Source organism: Hipposideros armiger, unplaced genomic scaffold, assembly GCF_001890085.2.
Source record: "Hipposideros armiger isolate ML-2016 unplaced genomic scaffold, ASM189008v1 scaffold_50, whole genome shotgun sequence".
NCBI lineage: Eukaryota > Metazoa > Chordata > Mammalia > Chiroptera > Hipposideridae > Hipposideros > Hipposideros armiger.
The window spans coordinates 3,305,968-3,323,996 of NW_017731400.1; the positions used below are offsets into that span (position 1 = coordinate 3,305,968).

The 18,029-nt window shown below is 36.1% G+C and overlaps 1 protein-coding gene across 7 annotated transcripts in view; it reads right to left on the bottom strand.

Annotated features, from left to right (window-relative positions):
- The window catches only part of CDKAL1 (CDKAL1 threonylcarbamoyladenosine tRNA methylthiotransferase), a 667,723-nt gene that overhangs the window by 260,943 nt on the left and 388,751 nt on the right, over positions 1-18,029 (bottom strand). For all 7 annotated transcript variants that reach the window (XM_019640497.1, XM_019640496.1, XM_019640494.1 and 4 more), the window contains one exon: positions 6,709-6,875. In XM_019640497.1, the coding sequence (XP_019496042.1) occupies positions 6,709-6,875 (167 nt within the window). The remainder of the gene's footprint in view (positions 1-6,708; positions 6,876-18,029) is intronic.

An 18,029-nucleotide genomic window follows, 5' to 3' on the forward strand; every position in this document is an offset into this window, starting at 1 on the left:
TTAAAAAATGTGTATTTCACAATAAAAAAAAAGAATGAAGTAAAGTGCTGGTGATTATACTCAGCAAAAAAAGGGGTGCCAACCGTCAGCTCAAACTACATACTGACAGGTCCCAAAAGCTACATGGGGATGGCAGAAATAAAGAACTTTTCCTTTCCATTTCCTTGCTCAAAATAAATCATCTAGCATGTCCTACTATGCACCAAAGGGGGGAAATATTTTGCATACAACAACACAAAATCTATTTGCATATTTTTCTATTATGTTGGAAAGTATCAGCCTTAAAGGGAAAAAAAAGTAAACCTATGTGAACTGTTGACTTCAGTTTAGAAATTCTGTATTGCTTTGATGAAATGTAAGCTCAGCAGGGACTGAGTTTGTTCTTACTTTGAAACTGTGAGGCATTTCTAAGTCTGCCACGCCAAACATATTATTAATGTTCATAAATTACCATGTGGCAAAAGTCCTTGACAGATATCTACTGTCTTTTACCAGATAAATTAATTTTGCTAAACATACACTTAGGTTAGAATATAAGGTCATCTTAACTGAAATATATGGAAACACGACATAGTGGGAAACTGATGTGTTGTGGTGATTACAAGATTGCTCAACCCAAAACAGATATAACATTTCAAATATCACTATTTATGATTAGCCTTACATAATGTAACATATATAATATATATAACATGAATATACTAAATGCAAAATCTTGTGAAAATCTATACATTTTCATTCAAGCTAAATAAAATGCAGTGTGATAGCAACGTGAATATTAGTGTCAATATTTTTCAGCAATATTTTACAGAGTAATATAAATTTAAAAATACGTAATTTGCCTTACTCAGTCTTTGAAGGAAAAGTCCTTAATAACAAGTATTTGCACTCCAGATTAATCAACTTTCTCTCTCTGGACCAGGCTGTACATGACACACTAAAATTCTGATGCAATTTTAAGACATACAGAAAGCTTAGAGGGAGAAAAGTTATTTTTAATTATTCATAACACAGAGAAAGCCAGAATAGCGTAGATAAAGTCCACAGATACTTCTCATATTCCTCACTGTTTAACAGCTTCACTATCTTTTCCCTACCAGCCAACCCAACACATAAGACAAAAAACAAGGCAAGCTGCCTGATTTCAATTTCTCCTCCTTGACTGTTCACTGCTGACTTCTCTAGTGAAGATTATAAAAAGCAGTGAAAGCTAAGAAGCAGGAAGAAGAAAGAAGCTCAGAACCTAGATCATCTACATATTCAATAACACAACAAGCTCAATTGCTGTAGGTAGTCCTAAAGATATTATCTTCACTATATTTTAGCAGATCAAATCAATAAAACATATCCCTTAGCTGGATTTTCCCCCACCATCTAGCATATCTTCACAGAACTATGACTCAAATGAGAAACACATGTGACAACCATCTACAAACTCTTCCAAACTACAATAGATGCTCAGCACAGATATGAAGACACTTCAATATATATGACAAGCAGTCAAGGAACAGCTATGCTCAGAGCTATCACATCACTCAATATACATTTATTAAGTGCGTGTTATCACAGGCACTGAAATGCAAAGATGAAAAAGACAGCCTCTCCCTCAAGATGTTAACAGTTTTATTAGATTTACATGTAAATAAGTAATTGTGCTTCAGTGCACTGAGTGTGGCAGAGACATCTCGGACAGAGTGAAAAAGCAAGGAAGGAACTGGGAAGCACCTGGGAAGGCTTCATGGAAGATGCGGTATAGAAGAAAGCATTTTAGTCAAGACAGGGTTAGAAACCAGTGCAGCTGCTAACTACTGGGTTGTCAGAAAAGTCATGACGTATTTTTTCTATGTTTTTCGTTACAAAAATGAGTCATGACTTTTCCAACAACCCAATAGTTAAGCAACATGGACAGATGCTAAGCCTTTCTAAGACTTGGCTTCTCAATGAACAAAAGGAGGATAATAATATCTATATAGTCAGCTTACCATAAGAAGGGGAAGAGATATTGTGCATAGAGCAATCAGCACGGTTTCTTGAAAACAATAAGCACTCAATAAATTGTACTGATATCATTTATTATTATTATTATTACTCAGTCCTGAAAAAAGTTACCAGTGACTTCTGGAGCTCAGTTAGCAGTAGCCATCGTATCACTATCACTGGCCTCATCACACCTTGTCAGGTCCACATGTACCATGTTCAGGCTGAATGAATACCTTAGCTGTGGGCAACCAACAACTAGGAGGACAGAACTAAGAACGTAGTTTGAAGAGTAATCAAATTCACAAGCAACTTCACTTTCTATAAGGTCACAGTTCACGAAAGAAGAAGATGATAGGGTTATTACCATAGTGATATCAATAGGAAAGCAAACACACAGGGAAAAGATCTCTTATTTGCCACAAAAGGGGCATTAGTCAACACACATAGTAGCAAATGCTAGTATATCTGATTAAGTCATTATTACCAATTGCCATCATATGGTAAGTATGGGATGAGAAAAAGATTAAAGTGAAACTTTCAGGAGTCCAAAATGGTAAAAAACAAACAAACACAAAAAACCCCACAGGCTCTACAGGAGGTATCATCAAGGTACTAAAGGGAGGAAGGGGGACGTAACGGAAGATGCATCTTAAGAACCCGTATGTCGTGTTAAAGAGCTTATCTTTAGCCTACGGGTAATGGAGAGGCATTGCAGACTTTTTAAGATGAGGTAAAAATATTATTTTAATCTATTATTTTATCTATTATTTCTACTTCACATCCAAATTTAGTAAGTATTACATAAACTCATTACTATGTTTCTTCAGTTCCAGGGTGTTTTTCATATACAAATGCTTGAGATACCTCTTTGTCAGCTACATCATCATTTAAAATGAATCCCATATTGTTTAATGTGGTAATATGTCAAAAACAGGGTTTGTAGATGCTACATACTCATACCTGACTACATGCCAGCCTGTTAGGGATTAAGAATTCTCCCTCCTTTCCTTTTATTCACTACACATGTATTCAATATCTACTATATAACGTACCACACATAATGCTAGATTCTTGATAAAACCTCAAAAGTGCATCCTATGTTAACTGTAATATGTATCTTCTATTTCTATGAAGATTTAATAAAATCTATCATCAACAGGTCTATTTTACAACCCCATACTTTTAAATAATGATAGAAACTTTGGTATTTCCCTTTCAATGACTACCCCTTTAAAATGCTCAATAAAATTTTTTTTTAAGCTGGCAAAAGGGTTTTAAAAAAAATCTCAGCAGTCAGGTGAATGTGAAGCGAACAGAAAAGAAGAAGAAGGAAAACAGCCCAGTGAAGTGCTCTATAATTAAAGTCTGTACCATGAAGCATCTCCCAGAAACACAAGAAGGCTGGGTACCACCAATATAATTCTCAAGAAATCGTCATGGTCAGGGTATTAGAGCATCAGAGTAGTTATTTCAAGAGCGGGTTCCTTCTAACGCTCCAGTTTAAAAGAAATCACCACCTGTCATTCACTGGTGTTATTTATTTTTCTGTTTTCCTCTTTTCTTACTGGTGAACTCTCTTCAGCACTCTTTAGATAAGTCAAGTAATTTCTGTAGATTGGTCTAAGCTTAGCAAGAGGGAAATGGGAAATAATGTATTGGTGAGCACGGGCTGCGGCTCACCAGGTTTGGGCTCCCTTCCCTAATGTCCTTTTTCACTCTGGGAAGCCAGGGAAGCTTCTGGAGATCAGTTACCTGTCCTATTACATAAGGATGTGTTTATGGAACACTGAAAACTCTGGGCTCTTCCACTCAGAGGAGGCTGAAAACTACCAACAGGTTTTGTCAAAGCAACAAAGGAAAACTTTCAAAGCCCTTACTTCTGAATGGTGTGGGCCTTTTATTCTTGCACACCTTTGCTTGTTTCATTTTCATCTGGTTGCTTTGGACTGCCTTCTCCCTTGGTGGGGCAAAAAAGGACTGGCATACTTCCTGCTTATGAAGTGCATAGGAAAGAGTGGCTTTCTTTGGACAAACTCTCACCCTTGAAGCTCTTTTACTTTGTCATCTTCTGCTCCTTCTTCTGTCCAGAATGTTAAGACTTCAAAGACTGTACGCGGTCTGACAATTAAGTTCGTGAACTCATCCTAGAAAAAGTGCTACACACCTCACTGCTGAATATCACTACGGTCACCTACGAAGTACTCCCCTTGGGAAGCTATGCACCAATGCCAGCACCTAGTCCACCCTTCAAAGCAATTTTGAAACTCGTTTTCTTATTTTTATTTTATTTTATTTTTTTAGCTGAGCCATCCTGCCACCTGTTGGCAGCTCAGTGGCAGCTCAGCTCGGGCCATGAATCGAACCGGCAACCCTGTTGCTCAGAGCTCACACTCTTGAGCGAGCTCTTAACCAACTGAGTCCATCGGCCGGCCCTGAAACTCGTTTTCTTAAATGGCCATCAGAGCTGTCTTCGTATTACCCTTGATGTCCTGAATGTTATCAAAATGTCTTCCTTTCAATATTTCCTTTATCTTCAGGTAAAGAAAGAAGTCATTGGGGACCAGATCAGGTGAGTCGGGAGGGTGTTCCAATACAGTTATTTGTTGATGAGCTAAAAACTCCCTCACAGACAATGCCGTATGAGCTGGTGCATTGTTGTGATGCAAGAGCCATGAATTGTTGGTGAAAAGTTCAGGTTGTCTACCTTTTTCACGCAGCCTTTTCAGTACTTCCAAATAGTAAACTTGGTTAACTGTTTGTCCAGTTTGTACAAATTCATAATGAATAATCCTTCTGATATCAAAAAAGGTTAGCAACATTGTTGCAACAAGTTCATGAGTGGGCTCTACAATTTATTTTATGAAGAAGGATCTTCCTTTATTCATTCTGTTATCCACTATTTATTGAGCCATTCCTGGGTGGGCTAGATCCAGAGATGGACAGAACAATGTCCTTGACTCAGGAAAATGGCAATGTAGAAGCAAAAGCCAATTTTATAAATATATTACAGCAAGAATGTATAAAAGATAACGTCGTGACACTCAGAACTTATCATTCTGGCCACAGCCAATGAATTAAACCTCTGGTGCTTTTCCAGGTAAAATATAAAGTTATATTTATCATCTTCTGTTGAATTTTTAGACACTCTCCTGGAGTACCTATTCAGAGGTCCACAATTAGCACTACTTTAGGTACACGTGGTATTAGTTTACCTTGTAATTAATTGAAGTGCTGAATTTATCCCAAAATGTATTTGGTTAGTCACCTCAGAGCCAACACACAATTTCTTCCCCTTGTGTTTACTCCTTACCTGAACTTCTCTGACTCTGGCTACTACGGTTCTCTCGATCCTGGACAAAATTGTTTCCTGACTATATATTGGTAGAGCTTGCTGCTCTTCCTACTCATCACACATCTAGCTCATCTCCTGGTCTTTATGATGTATGTCTATACCCACTGCACACATAGCAAGACTGCTACAACTTTTAGCATATCTGATTTTTACAGATAATCACTTGCTTTCTCAAGTGCTGAGTTAAAGAGCACGTAAAAATGGACATGCCTGCAACTTATTTTTAAATAGCGAATCATAATTGTCCTACACAGTCCAAAATAACAAAGTTAACATATAAATTGTATTGCTTTACCAAAAGATCTGGGTAGGAAAATGTGAATAACAAAACTGAAATTGCTAAATTGCTTCATCATATATTTATAATTAACAATCAGTTGACTATCAACTGTTTTCAGAATTTCGAAAATGCGTTGCTGATAGTAGGAAGGCTTTTCAGCAACAAGCTCAACAAGTATAGGCCTCAAATCAAATCAACAGAAACAATTTTTTAAGCCTTTGAATATTCATTTGCATTTATGCATTAAATTACAGCAACTACACTTGCTTTTAAATTTTGGGGATGTTATTTTTCTGCAAAAACTAATGCAAAGAACACAACTGATTACAAATATAAGTGACTCGTTCTTTAACTTTTCACATGACTTTCCAACAGCATTAATTAAATTTCTTATCCACAAATATAGGTCTAATATAATCATTTTATTTTATATATTTTATTTCCCAAATAACAGTCATGGATCCTAGCATGTGCGTTTTCATTTCAATGGTTCTCCCTGTTCATATTCTTTCCTCATATTCATTGTAGCATTTGTCATCGGGTACCACAGTTACCTGTACACACGTCCGTTTTCTAGTTCAATGGTAAGCTACTTGAAGGTAAGCATCCTGCCTGATCCATGCAAGGTATAAAACTGAAATCAAGGATCTCACATTATTACAACTGCTTTTTTCACAGTGGTCATGAGAATAAATGGAAAAATACCAAACTCTGTGTCTCTTTAGATAATGCGATCTTCACTGTTGGTTGCAAAATTAATGCAACATATTAACAGCCCTGAACTCGATAAGGGTTATACATGGAGGAATTGAGGCAGATTTATGCAATGGAAAACTGAAGGGGTACAAAGAAGAAACAAAGAACTTTGACAAGATGGCAACATTAATTAATGGTGAGAAAGCAAAAACAAGATGTGCAGACTGACAAAGAAGGGGATTTGCAATTCTCAATTCATTCTTGGTAACATGGGACCACACACACACAAAAAAATGTGAAAGTGGTTTTAAATGACTCTCATGTGATGCTGCTGAGGCTGCCACATTGTCTGGGTTGGTTCCTGTCTGTGTCAGCATGGAAATGGGGTGCTTTTCCTTACCTCCAGATGCTCTAAAATATAGGGCGGATTTGTCATGCCAAGTCTCAGCATTGCTCCCTCGGGAATCACTTCCACCAGCTTCCACAGTAGTGCGGGGAGATCGGTGCCAATATCTCTGCCATAAGCCCCAGTGTCTTCACTGGTCAGCCATATCTCACACACACCCTCTGTGAATCAAAGGAGATAATTAACAAATCTGTTGCAGAGCTGTTTCCTTCATCATACAGCTGCTCACCCTTTTTAATGCAGTATTTCTCAACATTATTATGCAAGCAGTCTGGGTATTCAATTGCAGGGAAAAAAGCAGCTTATCCCACGGTGGCACTGGGTTATTAAGTTCATTTGATGAACACCAGAGAGTTACAACAATGCTGTAAATTATCAGAGTCCTATGGAGTGATTAACATTCATAGCCAATCAGTTCAATCGTGCTTCCTCCAAAGCACTTTGATGAAGACTAAAGCTTCAGGCCCATCACACAGGATGCCTCTTTTACTGAACACCAAAAGCCCTGGCACTGAACAGTCACTCTACAGAACAGGTACTATCAGCAGTTACCTCACTAATCAGTCTGTCACCCACCCAAGGAAAAATGTCAAGTGTAAGTTAAGGTTTAACTCACAAATCATTAATTATGAGGTATCCATTTCTCCTGTAGTAACTATTCTAATTTGTCTTCTTTATTCAATTAAGAATAGAATGCATCGTATGGCTGCATTCAAGAAGTTGGTTGCTGTATAAACTAAGTATTTGTGTTGGAAAACCTGTTTACTGACAGCTTGCATCCTATTTTCCATCAATCAGACCTAGGGAAAATGTATGTATGTTTTGTTGCTATTGTTACAAAGAATCCTGTCTTCAAGTATTACAGCCTACAGTAACTTCCTTCCAAAAATCAAAATGGAAATACTTTTGGATAACCTAGTATTATGTTAAAGAAATAAAACAGAGTTAGCAAGAGCCCCCCAGGTTTGCATGGGCACACAGAACCTTTCTGAACGCATATGCAATGACAGGATTAGCCTATTTTAAAAGGCCAAACGATTCACAAGGCTGGACAAACAGTAAAATGGACCTGTGAAATTTGTTCATGCTAAAGTGATTCATTGCTTCTGAAGAACCTCAACACATTCACAAAGTACACAAAGAAAGGCTACAGCCTGAACCAGAATTAAGTTTCTAGAAAGAGTCTTGAAATTATAATTTCAAATTGTCTTTAGTTGACGGAACAGAAGAATTTCAAAAATACATTTAAATATTCCTCACTAAGAGAGACAACAAATAAAACACATTGCTTTTATGTGAATGTGAACTTAAAATTTATAGAATACAAAAATAAAAAGTAAGGATCTTCACTCTCCTTAGTGTGTCTAACAGAGTTGAAAAAATATATACATGAAGATTTCCAATCACTACCATTTCCTTCTATATACTATAAGAGATATATTTACTTTATCAAAAAAGTAGCCAATCCACACAAAAACATGGTCACTTTTCCTCATTTGTCTGTCTTTTTGGGACATGCACATCCTCACCCACACCCATACAACATAGAAAATACAAGGATAGAAATAGGATTATAGGGTTTTAGTTTCCTGAAATTAATAAATCAATGACTTAGCATAGAAATTCAGCGATATCAAAACAAACAAAAAGCTCCATTTAAAAAGTTGGAGATGTTTTTAGTATTTGAAAGTCAGTAGTGTTATGAATATGTGGGTTTTCTTAATTTAAATTAAATATGCAGTTCCAGAAATTAGTAAACCATTGCTTAGTTTTAATCGTTTAATAAAAAATTTTTATCCTTAAAAGAAATAGTCTGGCATGTTTATAGTCTCCCTCTGTAGTCTTGTAATTTTATAAATATTCTCTATACATGGAGTAAATATTATTTTATTTTTAAAACTGGGTTGCAATTAGTGGCATCATCATCTTTATTTTAATATTACATATGCCATCAGACACTGGACTCATATCACACAATCTTTTTTTTTTTAAATCTTATCACAAAATCCATTCCAGGAAAAGAGATGGCTAAGTAACAACACAAACAGATTTTAATACACTCTGAAAAAGGTTATAAAAACAGGACATTATCCATGATTTTCCAGTTACTGGCATTTGAGCAACACAATATGAATATTTTAAAATGAACAGAATAATTTTAATTTATAATTTTTCCATCCAAATGGTTCCATGTTCCGCCTTATGTAGAGAGAGCGGGTTCCTGGAACAGTGCCTTGCTGTTGCTAGATGAATACAGAAGGGGGAAAATCACTGTGAATAGGAATGGAAATAACATCCACGCAGACACAGCAGCCAGCTCTTAAAGCTGCATAGGTGGGGACCAATAGCCCCCTGGTGGGCTGAAACTTCAAATTAAATCACATAAAGAGGAAGCAGCTGTAACACTAAATCAGCAACAACAGGAATAATGGTCTTAATGTCTCCAAGATCAAGGCTGCTAAAGTGCTCTCTATAATAGCAACCTGGTTTAACACACAATGAAATGAGAGAACACGTGCAAAATGGGAAACCCCTGGACTGCAGAACTGTGCCTGGCCGATTCAATCCAAAAATTTGTCAGAGATGATTTTGCTCTTAATCAAGGTGAGAAAGTTCAGATTTTGTAAGGTTGTATTTTAAGCATGAATTAAAATGAAAGCCGATCCCTCGAATAGTCAGGATATAGAAAGTGATTTCATACTACAGGTGAAGCTAAGGATGGACTCCCCACGCCTGACATCCTTTTCCCTGGGAACTCTTGTGATTACTCATAGTGTGAGCAGTTCCTGTCAGGTCAGCTTGCATATGAATGCACGGGGAACCTGAAGGCTGCAGTCTGTAATCACTAATGGATGTGGGGACTCATGCATGCTTCTATCTGCACGCTTAATTGGCTGTACTTACAGACCCAAGTGCTTGCCTAAACAGCTTCATTCCTGAAGGACTTCAGTTATGAGCTCTATTCCTTTGCACATATATGCCTTTATTCACCCATCAGACCTTTATTAGGCCGCTACCTACTATGTGCCCTGCAGCAGTTCCAGCTCATGACAGATATACAGATATCATTGAACTTCTGTGATCTATTATACTGGGTTGTTGGAAAAGTCATGACGCATTTTTGCAACGAAAAACATAGAAAAAATACATCACGACTTTTCCAACAACCCAATAAGATTGGCTATTATCCAGGAACTGGCAAGGGGACAGTGACAGACACTCTGGGGACATCACATACATCCCTATGGTGATGGTGGATGGGGGTGGGTGCTGAAGAACACAGCATCAGAAGCCAAAATAAAGGGAGAAATGGGCCAGCTGGAGGCTATAATGTCAGCCCCAGTGAGATAGGCCCACTCTGCACTATTAAGTGGCCTTTAATTAATACATGCCAGAAAAACAAACACATGAAATGAAAAAATGAAGCAAGCAGGAAGAACTGAGATAAGAGGAATGAATGCCCAGTAAAAACTCCCATGCCCATAAAAATAAATACATGCAAAAAATGGGGGGGGGTGTGGAAAATTGGGAGACAAAAATTATCATGTTTTAAACATCCAAAGTGTAATTCTACTTTTCCTAAAATTGTTCATTTACCTGACTTTTGCTCATTTTCCTTAAATTGTTCATTCTATCTGACTTTTCTAATGAACGTTATTAGGTTCATCAGATCATCTAGCCGTTTGTTGTGTTAATTTTGGTAAAAAAAGAAAAGCAAATACTAGGGAGAAATGAAATGTATCTTACAAGGGAAAACCCTTTATAAAGTTTAGTTATTAGAATCCATTATCATTTTACCCAAGTAATTACAGATCAGCCTATAGTTGAAACACGCGGCTATTATTCCCTGAATAGCAAGCAACCTCTACAGCTAGATTCTGATCTCTGCTCCATAGAGATGTGAGATGACAGAGGATGGAAAAAGTAGAAGACATAAAGGTTAATAATAAGAGAAAGATAATATTCTCAATAAAATAGTCTCACAACATAGAAAATCTTTTTTGAAAATCAAAGTTTGCCAAAACTCAATTTCAAATGTTTATGACTCACTATAATTTTCCTGTGTATGAGCTTCATTGTAATAAATTAAAATACGGGTGAAGACTGATTTCATCTGGTCAGAGAAGTGATATTTCTCTAGTAGTTCTTGCTTTATCATGGGGGAAATTTCCACTATAATAGGTTGCTTCAATTATTCCATTATGAGTAGAGTCTCTAAAAATAAGGATTACAAAAATATGAAAACCGTAAACTATGATTAATGGGATCGATAGTTAAAGAGCCCAAGATGGCAAGAAAATCTACACCAACTAAATAAAGAAAATTACCTCAAAATGAGCTAAATCTCTCTCCCTCAGAAGATGTGTTCTCTCCCCTTCTCCTGTCTTCTGCTCTCCATCGCACCCCTGCCTTTCCCTTCCTCCCCTAAATTCCATCCTCTCTTCCTTCTCCACCATCCCATACCAGCCTTCATGCTTCGTTTTCCTCACTGGTCAAAAAGGAATATAAATTAAACAAACACTATGTTACATTTTGTTAATAGTCATTAAATTCTTTGCACTTAATTCCTGATGCTCTTTTTTAAGGGTCACAGTGCATATTGATTAAGATTTTTATAGGCTATTTCTTCTTAAAAAAAATAATCTTAGAAAATTCAGAAACAAATGTGACCCTCTGTTTAAACATTTGAAATGTTATGGAAATTCATGGAGATGCTTCTAAGAAACAATATATGTAAGAACCTTCTAGCTAGTCAGCTTATTCTTTAAATAGAGAAGTAGACAATATAACTTCTATGGTCCCTTCTAATCCTATTATTGGACACTCCAGTGTTTTATGTTCTCCTGTTAGACAGAAAAAGGATTTAAATGACAATTTTATTAAAGATAGCATTCTTAGAGGACCAGCTAAGGCCATCTTTTAAATAACAATTTTATATCACTGATAACCCAATTAATAGGCCACCACAGAACACAGAAGACAGTTATTAACTAATTCTTCAATTATACCATGTTTTACTACATTTATAAACAAAGAAATTATTAAAGACCTGAAGGTTTTTTCTCTAATGTTTTGTTTTGAACAATGTTAAATTTACAGTACAGTTTCAAGAGTACTGCAGTGAACACCTGCCCCTCCTTCACTCAGACTCATGGATAACATTTTGTCACATCTGTGAGCACTGTCTCTCTCCACACCCAGAAAGACATTTCTTTTCTGATCGTTTGAGAATGATTTGCAGAAATGATGGTACTTTAAATCTAAGTAAGTCAGCACATATCTTCTAAGATCAAGAACACTGTCACTCATAATCACAATACAATGACTGCTCTTGGCCAGCCTAATGCTGGGCAACACTTTCGCTGCAGCCAGGCTGAATCCATCGTCTTTCCCTGTGCAATTCACGGCAGCTCAGGCCTCTGTGCTTCAGCGTATGCTGTTCCCTCCGTCTAAAACGGCTTCCACTCTTTTGCATAATGCATACCTCTTTTAGGAAACTTTCTTCACCACCCAGGCTAATTCACATGCTCGTCTCCTGTACTCCCAAGCATCTTGTGCAAATTCTGTATCACAGTGCGTTATAATTATTGATTTAATTATTTGTCTCCCCTGATAGGATATAAGCATCTACCTGGCAGGGGTGCAAAAATCTTAAAAAATGCACATACACCTAGGACCAATTACAGTGCATAGCACATAGAAAACATTCAATACATTTTGGTTCCATATACATATATAAACATACATATGTATGCACACGCATATACACAGAGTGTACAGAGGAGTGCACGAAGCTCTGTATTAGCCAATGAGGAAACAGCAATGACTTTTCTTTGGACCATATGGAAATGCAGCTTGAATACTGCAAGGTGTGTTGCATGGTCTCTCTTAACTTCTACACTGATTAGCAGTCTTGTTTAAAGCTCCGTACCATTCTACAGTGATGTTGGAGAGCACAGCAAGTGAATACAAATCATTTTTTATTTAGAAGTAAGTGCAGATAGATCAATTAGCTATAAAACAATTAAGCTTTAATTTTTTTTTTAATTGCTTTAGTAACAAGGGTTAACAGAGACAGTATTTTCCGGGCATCCTGACATCTGTGGTTATATAGTGATACACAGAAAAAAACTTGTTGGCATAAATTGATAATGTTGTTGCTAAACAGAAGTGACCTGTTTAATTTATTTCTTTTCAAATTATTAATGAATTATCTCATAATCAGAGATAATATTTTCTACTTCCATACTGCTATAAGAATTTGGAACTAACGGAAAGCTAAAAACAAACCAAATTACACCACAAAAGGATGACACACTTTCTGGAAATGAGGCATCTGACTCCCTAGTATCCAAAATCTGCAATAAGCCTCAATGAGGCAGATTAAGTTTATCCTCTTAAAACCACAGTGTGTTTGTACCATATATGGGCGTTTTAAACACCCCTAGAGAAATACAGACAACAGTGTCTATGAATGGACTCTCCGGTGTTGCAGCAGGATGTGGGGAGAAACGCTCTTGGTCTTTAAAAAACCACAACAGAATCAACTCCCAGCAGTCCAAACACTACAGATACAAAAGGAAGTAGGAAGAGGAAAAAAGAAAATAGCTGGATGCCTGCAATACAGCCCCTTTGTCTCAGAAAAGATTAGTATCAGCTGATCATGGTGATTACAGAAATCATCTACATTCTAAGACTAACTTAAAGAGTTATAGAATAGTTTGGAGGATAAAGGAAACTAGAGAGCAAAGGATTTTACATTACTTGGCCCACTGAACTCAATTACAGAATGAAGAACAAGTAAAACTTAAATTTTAAAAGGATAGAATATTTTTATGACTAACATTTTATAGTCCTCAAGGTCTTTCTCAAGAGTGAACATCAGCAAATCAAATAAGACCTGAAATTCTGTAGTTAGAATTAGGAAAATGTGACTTCAAATATAAATATTTCAAGTATTTATATAGTAAATGTAGTTTTCTATTTTCTATTACAGTAAAACCTTGGATTGTGAGTAACTTGGTTTGCGAGTGTTCTGCAAGACGAGCAAACATTTCTAATACATTTTAACTTGGCAAACGAGTGATGTCTTGCAATAGGAGTAGTTCGTTTCCGGAACGAATTATGCTCGCAAACCAAGGTATTACTGTATATTGTTATGTTCAGTTGAAAGGTTCATCAGGTATAAGTTTAGGTGTCCTAATACAAATAAAACATCATTCACTCATTCATCCATTCATTCACTCATCCTTCTACAACCAAGTATTTGTTGAGTGTTATTATATGCCAGACACCGTTCTAGATCTTACAGACAAGGTCTCTCCTCTCATGAAATTTATTCAAGTGAGAGAGACAATAAACTAAGAGATCAACAGTACATTGTCAAGTAAAAATAAGCACTAGTCCAAGTTTTTAAAGCAGGATAAAAGAAATGAGTGACAAAGTGGTTAGGAAAGACACTGCTATTATTTTATTACATGGAATAGCTGAGGAAGACTCACCTTGACACAAAATCTGAATGAACCAAGGTAGTAAGCCACATAGATCAGCTATCTGAAGGAAGGGCACTTGAAGCAGAGTGGATATAAATACTAAGAATGAGCATGAGCATGATTATAGTTTCTAAGGAAAGACAAAGAGGTCAGTGTGGTTGAGGTGAAATGAGTGAGGGGTTTGTAGTGAAAAAGAATTATTAGATGGGAATTGCAATTGGTGACATAAGTTCCTGCAAGAGGCTCAAGCTCACGTAGCAGAGTAGGAAAGCAAAAATTACAAGTCTATAACCTATTCACTGTCATATGCAATGCATATGCACTATGTATATTATACTTGCTAGTGAAAGCTCTCAAAAACTCCATGTTTTAAGATACTCTCATGCTTAAGCTCATAAGTATTCAATGCAGTTTTAGAATTCTCAAATCACTAAATTTGGTGTATAAGAAGGAGCAGAAAAAGGAGTAACAGGTCATGAAATTGTCTGGTCTTTTTGAAAGAAATTAGTTTCTCTCACTCTTTTTTTGGAGGGGGAATTTATTATAATTGACTAAAATACATGAAACAAGACTAACAAATTTAAATAGAAACAAGTAAAAAAACCCGAGTCCAGTAATACATTTTGCTTTCTAATTGGTAGCACCTAGAGCAGCGGTTCTCAATCTTCCTAATGCCGCAACCCCTTAATACAGTTCCTCATGTTGTGGTGACCCCCAACCATAAAATTATTTTCGTAGCTACTCTATAATTGTAATTTTGCTACTGTTATGAATCATAATGTAAATGTCTTTTTGTTTTCTGATGGTCTTAGGCGACCCCTGTGAAAGGGTCGTTCGACCCCCAAAGGGGTCGTGACCCACAGGTTGAGAACCACTGACCTAGAAGGAAAGGAAGTACAAGCAGTCTTTTATACCTCCTCCTTTTTCTTCTTCCTTCTTTCCACCCAACAGAACCTAAGTACTACTATTAGGCCCCAAGTTCTCACCTAGCATCATTTAAGTTGACATCCAATAAATCAACATTTGCTACAAACTCAAAGAGTTTAAGGTGGTTGAAACTACTGCCACAATTTATGAAAGGACAAATAAGAATAAGTAAAATAGAATCCTCTTATGAGTCAGGAACAGAAAAGAGAAAAAGTCACTTTTCCTTCATTAAAGAAAAAATAGGCTCACCCTCAAGAATCTCCTACCACACAAGTAAATAAATATAATGATAAATAGAATCATTCAGATCAGTTTTACTCTTTTTTAACTACTATAATTGGCAACTGACCCAAAAGTGGGTTAGTTAAAATAATCTTGTAACTATAACTTGTGCCCTTTCCAGGTCTAATGTTGCAGAGATCTGAAGATACTTATGTTTTCTGGTGAATAAAAAGTTTAAAAAGGGGGAAATGGGTGAACATGGTTACTACATAATGAAAGGGTAAGGTGCAATTCTTGGACAAAAAGATATAAGTTTTGGAAGTTTTATGAAGCTGGTAGTTGTACCTCGAGGAAAAGAAGAATAATCAGAATAGGAAGGTCTGATACATAAGCTGAGATATCAAGAATTTAATGAAATTGTGTATTTAATTAATATACACTCTCAGGTGGTATTAATAAAAGGTGATTTTAATGTCTATTATAATAAAATAACATATATACCAATAGCCAACTCTATAGCTTGACCAAGCCATGGTAATCAAAATTATAATGTACCAACGTGCCTGTTCCTGTACAGGAATGTGTAATATCCAGCACAAACTGTGGATTTTGGCCATATTAATTACAACAAAAAATTTTAATTAAAGAAAATATTGTGAGGACTCCCATTTCTATATATGAAGGATTAACTGTTATAGAAATTATCTTAATGCTCTAAACAACTGGAAAATTGGATAAAATATGTGAAGCCATCAGACAAGGAATAACAGTCAGTGCAAGATTGTGATTTTTGAGAAAAGCAAACAAGGTGAGTCTCACGATTATCTATCTTGCTACCTGTAGGCATTTTCTAAGCCACAGTGCAGAAAAGGGAGAACCAAACAGCGCTCTATGATCTTGCTGAATCGAGGCGACAGAGACTGTAGTTCAGAAAGCTACGATTCACAGGGTAAAACATCCTATAGGCTAGAGTTGCTGAGAAATGGAGTTCCAAAGATCAGCCGAGTCCCCTTACCCCCAAGGTTTTGTCTGAGTACTCTCTGGGCATGCATGAGAGAAAACCAAATCCCAAGGCTGAGGAAAAAAAACCCACAGAAAAGCAGTAGGCCAAACAACTCTTAGAAGTCATATAGGACCAAGAACAGTAAGTGTTCCTACAAGACAAAAGAAAGACCTTAGAATACATGAGTCATTAGATAGGGTCCTTAGAAGGGTATCTGCCTTAGTGGTGGTGAATAAGTCATGCTAAATTAGAAGCTGCTCTGGACTACAGACCTTCAAAGAAAACCTCAAAAGATCAAACTAATTTCAAATAACTTAACTCTGACAGAACAAAGTCCAAAACACTTTTAAAAAACATGACAAAATCCAATGTTCAACAACATGAAATTCAAAATGCCTGGAATCCACACAAAATACCCAGGCACGCAAATAAGAAAGAAAATATTGACTATGATTATGATCAGGGGAAAACATGATCAATAGGAACAGACAGAAGTCACAGAAATGATGAAATTAATATACAAGAATATTAAAACAGCTATTGTAAATGTGTTCCATGTGTTCAGAAAATATAAACATGATGAGAAAAGAAAAAGGTGTTAGAAAAACACCCTATTGGAACTTCTAGAGATGAAGCTGAAGATCTAGTAACAGAAACTATCCAAAATGAAGCAAAGAAAGAACACTGAAAATAAGAATGAACAGAACAAAACAACACCAAGCCAACTAACATATGTGTAGATTCCTTCAAATAATGGCTGAATTTTTTCCAAATCTGATAAAAACTGTAAACTACAAATTCAAGAATCTCAATCAACCTGTAGAATAAACATATAGAAAATCACACCAAAACACATTATAAACAAATGACATTTAAAAACAAAAGCAAAAAGAAAAATTTTAAAGCAACTTAGTATGGGGAAGACAGTGGACACAGGCACAAAGATAAAAATGACAGAAAACTTCTTGCCAGAATGGAATGGAGAGACATCCTCAAAATACTGAAAAACTGTCCAAGAATTTTGTATTCAATGGAAATAGGAAAATAGGTATGCACTATGAGGGCAAAATAGAGAATTGAGACAAACAAAGCTAAGAGAATTCCTTACCAATAGGGCACTAATCTAAATAATAAGGAAGAAAGATCTTTAAGCAAAAGAGAAATTATCTCATATGGAAAGAAAAGCACCAGATGATACACAAAGAACAGAACTAGAAATGTTAAATGTGCTGGTATATATAAATGCTATTTTTTCTCATTTTTTATCTCTTCAAAATATAATTGAATGTTTAAAGCAAAACTAACAATATATTGTGGGGTCTATATGCAAAAAAGAATATGACAACAGCACAAAGGATAGGAAGGAGGAAATGGAACTATAAGATTATAAGGTATATTATTATTATTTGAAAGTTGACTGTGGTAAGTTAAATGTGTATATTTAAACGCCAGGACAACTACCAATCAATCAACCAATCAATCAAAACAAAAAGATATAGCTAACAAAGCAATCATGGAGATTAAACGGAATCATAATACTCATTCCAGAAGAAGGCAGAAAAAGAGGAAAGAATGAACAAAGAAATGATGGGAATTATAATAAATTGTTAACTCCAGAGGAGTTAGGAGTGGGATAGAATCATGGAGGGATATACACAGGAGACTTCAAC